General features: G+C 41.7%; 1 protein-coding gene and 1 pseudogene across 1 annotated transcript; one reads left to right on the plus strand and one right to left on the minus strand.

Moving 5' to 3' along the window:
- Positions 1-6: 6 nt before the first annotated feature.
- On the minus strand, positions 7-2,621 carry LOC103523381 (pancreatic triacylglycerol lipase-like; the record flags this gene model as incomplete). The annotated part of the gene is made up of 6 exons (XM_026832958.1): positions 2,483-2,621; positions 1,951-2,187; positions 1,382-1,564; positions 942-1,034; positions 504-618; positions 7-115 (listed from the first exon to the last, which is right to left on the minus strand). Coding segments are annotated over exons 1-6 (876 nt in total), but the record flags the coding sequence as incomplete, so codon positions are not given.
- Positions 2,622-2,632: 11 nt separating this feature from the next.
- LOC103523382 lies at positions 2,633-6,814 on the plus strand (annotated as a pseudogene).
- Positions 6,815-7,119: the final 305 nt, after the last annotated feature.

Genomic DNA, 7,119 nt, shown 5'->3' on the forward strand with positions numbered 1-7,119 from the left:
ACTGGTGAACCTCAGGGTAACTGAGAGGACTTTGTTGACTTCTGGATCTACGGATGAGAACTTGGCAGCCCCCAGGGCCCGTAACTCTAGACCCCCACTAATCTCATCTTCATTCCTATTTCAAACAAGAGACATGGTTCAAAATGTAAATTGTGAATTAGTATAGTAAGACTGAGGTTGTGCTTATGAAAATATGAACTGGCGTAGGCTATGCTAGGATATAAGAGAAGAGAAAAAAAAATGAATCCGAGCATAGACTAACCCAGTACATAGCCACAATCTAAAAGCCTCTATACACTTTTTATGGCTGATATCACAACATTACTAACAGTCATGTGTAACGAGTAGGTAAGTAGACTTCCTATGGTTTAGTATAGGGGGTATCAAGCCAAAAGATTCAGAAGAGGGGAAATTCCAAAAGGAAAATACAACTCTACAAGGGCCATAATCATAATTAAATTATACGTGGTATGAACTATGTATAGCATGGAAGCATAACTTACTCGCTGTAGAAGTTGAAGCTGGTGACGTCATCATCACTGGTAATGTTCAACTGCAGATTGCCTTTCATCTTGAGAGTCTTTTCTGAAAGGACAACTAGCGCTCTCATTTGATGTCCTGAAAATAAACCAGTTTTTTTCATATTTGAGGAAAGAGAAACGGGAAGGAGGAATCCTAAACTAGCGTCATGACTGAAGCAAAATTGGTAATAGAGATGATGAAGAGAAAAAAATTGATAAGGAGCATACCGTAGGTTTTAATCTTGACCAAACACCATTTCCTTTTTCTGTTATCATAATAATTTTATCATGCAAATCTTTTCATGTAAATCAAGTTTGATTCAAATAGTAATAAGAAGTCCACAAAAAATGGATAAGTCCTCAAAGGTTGAAGCTAAATTCGTTGGAAATTAGCCGTAAGGTCAGAAATGGATAAATTACCACAATACGGAGCTGTATCTCTGGTTACAAGATAGAGGGCGCCACGAGCTTTCGATTCTTCGGATCCATAACCCATCATCCCACAGGAACCATCTGAAATCAATATCAATCATAGTCATGATTAGTAAAAAAAAAAAAAAAAATTGCGATGATTGATGAAGCACCTCAAATTGGACCTAAATGAATTTGAAATTTGAGAGAGTGAGGAGTGGATATTGGGCACCTAATGAATACCTACCTAGGTCATCCCTAATAAACTAACAAATCCAGGGCTTACTAATAGCCGGGGCCACTTCAAGGCACATTCTTTTACATCCATGTCTATCCAAAAAAGGAAACGTTCAAAAAATTTCCGCCGTGGCCGGGATTCGAACCCATCACCTCCAGGTTGAGAGTCAATGCTCAGCCACAGAGGTGGGCATTCTCTGTATGTCTCATACCTGGACTATTCTCCACACATCTCTGAGGGAAACACGTTCCCAGTTTGAAACTCTTCAGTCCTCCAGGACAATGGAAAGCGAAAAATTTGCAGCCGTCTTCCCGTTTGGACATTTTCAAGCTCTCGTAAAACAATTTCCAGGCTCGAATGTGATTGCACACCACACTGCTGTTCATGGTGCCTTCTGTAAAAAAGGGGAAATAAAACTTCAGAAGAGAGTAAATCGTCTCAGTTTCCAAAAGGAAAATAATAATAACAGTGCTTTTTTATACTGCTCGCACAGGACTGAAAAGTTCATTTACTCCAGCAGTAGGCTACTACTCTTATTGTGGTCAAATTATCAAATTATTTTGAGGATAACATTCCATACCCTGGGCTGAGATTGAACCCACGCCGTGGGTATTCCATACGCTCGGCTGGGATTGAAATTAAACCCACGCAGTGGGTGGGTTCAATTTCAATCGCAGCCGAGCGTATGGAATTTCATCCTCAGGCGAGCGTCTTGACCACAACACCACCAAGGCAGGATTACACCTGGAACACAATCTGGAAAAATACACCTTTACTTACCCAGATGACTGACTAGGACAGCGTTTTTCTTGTGTTCGCACCCCGGCTGATCTAATCCACCGTTGGGGAAGTAATCCGAATGTCCAATGGCTTCAAACAGGCCCAGTCCTTCAGACCAATGCCGGGCTCCGTCAGAATGAATGACGTCAACATAATGGGCGTCGCCAGAATTGAGAGACACGAGGGAGGTGGCCAGAAGTTGCCGAAACAGAGGGGAGGCGGGATCCAAACCTGAGAATAGAATAGAAATAGAATATACCTAACTTGTTTGTCCTGCTCGAATGAGACTAAAAAGTCCATTTATCCCCGCAGTCCGAAATAAGGCTCTCATTTAACTTTATGGGTTTTAATACACATAAATAAATTGTTTTCCTCTTTAAATTAAATTGATCCACAGGCAAGGTGATGCCTAGACGGTTGAACAAATGCGAGTGTTAATGTTACCAGTAACATACATAAATGTCAACAGTAGACTATAGGTACTTGCCAAGGAAAGTGTTTTACATATTGCAGTTTGCTCGTTTCTTCTCACTCTTCAACATACCCAGTATTCTGCCGATTTTGAACCCTTTGTTCTGCACACCTCTGCCCGCGTATCCCGCTACATGGGCACCCAAGCTGAATCCACAATGTGAATTATCCTGAGGATCTGCCACCGGAATTGATACCATGGTAACACAATATGAGCGACGGGCCAGTTGTCGTCGTCGATGATCTGAGTGGTTGGTTGCAGCCAAAGGCATAGGAAGGTCCGGCAGCCCCCTCCCTAGTCTCCGCAGTTCTACTAGGATCACGTTTAGCATCTTTCCTGGGAGAATAAACCGTTTTGACACATACCACTATCTTTATTGCAACAAAAGGAGCTAGATGTTACAATTTTCTCTATGGGTTTGATTTAGTACCTTTTGCTCTATAAATGTTACCACTGGTATAGACTTATAGATTTGCGCAAATGAGATTAAGTGTGTTGCTTATTATCTCTGGAGCAAGCACAAGCCTTCAAGTGCATAGAGTTTGAAAATTTGAACTTTTTTCCTTAATTTTGTGAACTTGACTTGGATTCACCATCACTCCTCACATCCGAAGTCCACCCATGATAACACTAGCACCACCATTTTTTTTTTTTTCTATTTTTTTTAGAGATTTGAACACAGGGAAACAATGTAACTGCTAAGGTCTTATCGTCCCGAAATCGAGAGAGATAAGGAAGAAAAGGATAGGCAAAAACCAGCCGTTCTTAGAACGAAACAAGATTTTTTTCTTCAACTCTCCCAGGTATTGGAATTTTCGCACTCACTATTTTCCAGCAGAGCCTCGACCGATATTCCAAGCTCCCCGGTCCTTTCCGCTTCCTTTTGAATCGTGAGCGAATGAATTTCGTCGGACGGGAAACATTGGAAGTGCCATATCTACTCGAGATCTTGTCGTCCGAATATTTCAGAAACTGCGGCTCCCGTGGCGGGTTTTCCCGCGTGAGGAGCCCAAAACTTGGGTGTCAATATCTTCGGGAGACTGAGGCGTCTTCTTCGCCGTAAAGGAGCCAACACTTCGTACGAGAGAATGGAGAAGCACCGACCTGTCCTGCAATGAAAAAGGATTTCAAAATACACAACAAAGGCTCAACAAATTAAAAAAAAAATACATTGCATTTCCGAAATTATTAAAGAACTCCTGCACGAACAACATACCTATGTTTATTAAAAAAAAAAATAAAGGATCAATGAATTACAAAATGGTAGGCCTCACCACTCGATTTGAAATTGATCCAAAAACACAAGTGGCCAATTTGAGTTTTAAACCTGTAGTAGAGTTCTTTTACAGTCGTTTCGCAAAAGCACCCAGGCCCAGTAACGAAAAATAGAAAGTAAAAATTAGGACCTTTGCTTAGGAGCGAAATGTAACTATTGTCATAATGTATTTGACTATTGATAAAATATCCGAATGATCATATTTCCACCTCATTTCTGCAATGGCCACGCCTCTATATAGTCAAATGAAAACCCAATCCTGCTGAGCACACAGTCTAGGTCAGCCCACACACTATCAGGTAGACCTGACAGGTACACCTGATAGGTCTACCTTCTTATAGTATGGAGTCACGCACACAATATCAGGTAGACATGAAAGACTGGACCCAGCACGCACCATCAATTAGCTACCTGATAGGTGTGCCAACAGGTGTAGGATACCTGATCGGTCTAATTGATGGTGAAGTGGCATGGCCTTAGTTTGTTATGACAACAAAATTGGTCCCGTGATTATTAAAAGAAGGAAGGTTGGTGTACCTTCGCTCATTACTGTAGACTTGTAGACCTGTGTAACTGCAAGGATTGGTTGCCATTGACTATTAGAGCCGTGGCCCATTGCAGAAAGCAGGTGAAATATGATCATCGGATATTTTATCAATTAAGTCCAAATACATATGACAAATATTAAATTGCGCTCCTAAAGCAAAGGGTCCCTAATTTTTTACTTTCTATTTTTTCTACTGGGCTGGTGCTTTTTGCGGACGACTGTAAAAAGACTCTACTACAGTTTAAAACTCACAATTTCGCCATTTGTTTTTGATCAATTTCCAAATCCGAGTGACCTACCTATTTTGTAATTCATTGATCCTTTATTTTTTTTTGTTAAAAAATAGGTATGTTTGTTCGTGCAGGAGTTCCTTTAAGTAATTTCGAAATGCCATGTATTTTTTTTTTAATTTGTTGAGCCTTTGATTTGTATTTTGAAACCTTCTTCCAATTTGCAGACAAGGTCGGCTGCTTCTCCATTCCTCGACGAAGTGTGGCTCCTTTCGGCAAGAAGAAAGCCTCAGTCTCCCCGAAGATATTGACACCAAGTTTTGGCTCCCTTCACGCGGGAAAACCCCACGGAGCGCAGTTCCTGAAATATTCGGACGACAAGATCTCGATAAAATCGTCGCACTTCAATGTTTCCCCGTCCGACGAAATTCAATCGCTCACCGGATTCAAAGGAAGCGGAAAGGACCGGGGAGCTTGGAATATCGTCGAGGCCTCTGCTGGAAATAGTGAGTGCGAAATTCCAATACCTCTTGGAGTTGAAAAAAATCTTGGTTTCGTTCTAGGAACGGCTTGGTTTTTGCCTATCCTTTCTTTCCTTTATCTCTTCGATTTCGGGACGATAAGACCTTAGCAGTTACAGTTCCCTGTGTCAAATCTTCTAAAAAAAGAAAAAAAAAAAATGGTGGTCTAGTGGTTACATCATGGTGGACTTCGGATGTGGAGGTTGATGGTTGAAACCAAGTCAAATCACACAAAATTAAGAAAAAAGTTCAAATTTTCAAACTCCTATGCCACTTGAAGCTTTGCTTTGCTCCCAGAGATTAATAAGCCACTTTATCTTATTGGCTCCTTAAGTCCTATACCAGTGTATACATTTTATAGAGGCAAAGGTACCTAACTAAAACCATAGGAAAATGGTAAACAATCTAGCTCCTTTTGGTTGCAATAAAATATTATTTCAAACGTGTTATTCTCCCCAGGAAGATGCTAAACGTGATCCTAGTAGACTGGAGAAGGGGCTGCCGGACCTTCCTATTGCCTTGGCTGCAACCAACACTCAGATCATCGGACGGCCAACTGCCCTCCTCATATTGGACATGGTATCATTCGACGGCGTGCAGATCCCTCAGGATATTCACATTGTGGATTCAGCTTGGGTGCCCATGTAGCGGGATACGCGGGCAGAGGTGTGCAGAACAAGGGGTCCAAATCGGCAGAATAACTGGTAAGTACAGAAGAGAAGAACTGAGCAAACTGCAATATAAACACTTCCTCTGGCAAGTAACTAAATAGTCCTACTGTTGACATTTTATGTATGACCGGTCTAGGCATTACCTTGCCCTGGGGATCAATTTAATTTAAAGAAACAATTTAATGTCATGTTATTAAAACCATAAATTAAATGAGAGCTTATTTCGAATACCGGGGATAAATGGACTTTTTAGTCTCATTCGAGCAGGACAAACAAGTTAGGTATATTCTATTTCTATTCTATTCTCAGGTTTGGATCCCGCCTCCCCTCTGTTTCGGCAACTTCTGGCCACCTCCCTCGTGTCTCTCAATTCTGGCGACGCCCATTATGTTGACGTCATTCATTCTGACGGAGCCCGGCATTGGTCTGAAGGACTGGGCCTGTTTGAAGCCATTGGACATTCGGATTACTTCCCCAACGGTGGATTAGATCAGCCGGGGTGCGAACACAAGAAAAACGCTGTCCTAGTCAGTCATCTGGGTAAGTAAAGGTGTATTTTTCCAGATTGTGTTCCAGGTGTAATCCTGCCTTGGTGGTGTTGTGGTCAAGACGCTCGCCTGAGGATGAAATTCCATACGCTCGGCTGCGATTGAAATTGAACCCACCCACTGCGTGGGTTTAATTTCAATCCCAGCCGAGCGTATGGAATACCCACGGCGTGGGTTCAATCTCAGCCCAGGGTATGGAATGTTATCCTCAAAATAATTTGATAATTTGACCACAATAAGAGTAGTAGCCTACTGCTGGAGTAAATGAACTTTTCAGTCCTGTGCGAGCAGTATAAAAAAGCACTGTTATTATTATTTTCCTTTTGGAAACTGAGACGATTTACTCTCTTCTGAAGTTTTATTTCCCCTTTTTTACAGAAGGCACCATGAACAGCAGTGTGGTGTGCAATCACATTCGAGCCTGGAAATTGTTTTACGAGAGCTTGAAAATGTCCAAACGGGAAGACGGCTGCAAATTTTTCGCTTTCCATTGTCCTGGAGGACTGAAGAGTTTCAAACTGGGAACGTGTTTCCCTCAGAGATGTGTGGAGAATAGTCCAGGTATGAGACATACAGAGAATGCCCACCTCTGTGGCTGAGCATTGACTCTCAACCTGGAGGTGATGGGTTCGAATCCCGGCCACGGCGGAAATTTTTTGAACGTTTCCTTTTTTGGATAGACATGGATGTAAAAGAATGTGCCTGAAGTGGCCCCGGCCAATAGTAAGGCCCTGGATTTGTTATTTAATTAGGGATCGACCACTAGGTAGGTATTCATTAGGTGCCCAATATCCACTCCCTCACTCTCTCAATTTTCAAATTCAATTTAGGTCCAATTTGGGTGCGATCATCAATCATCATCATCGCAATGTTTATTTTTATTTTTTATTACTATTAGTTGTTT

Source organism: Diaphorina citri, unplaced genomic scaffold, assembly GCF_000475195.1.
Source record: "Diaphorina citri unplaced genomic scaffold, Diaci psyllid genome assembly version 1.1 scaffold21114, whole genome shotgun sequence".
In the NCBI taxonomy this organism is placed as follows: domain Eukaryota; kingdom Metazoa; phylum Arthropoda; class Insecta; order Hemiptera; family Psyllidae; genus Diaphorina; species Diaphorina citri.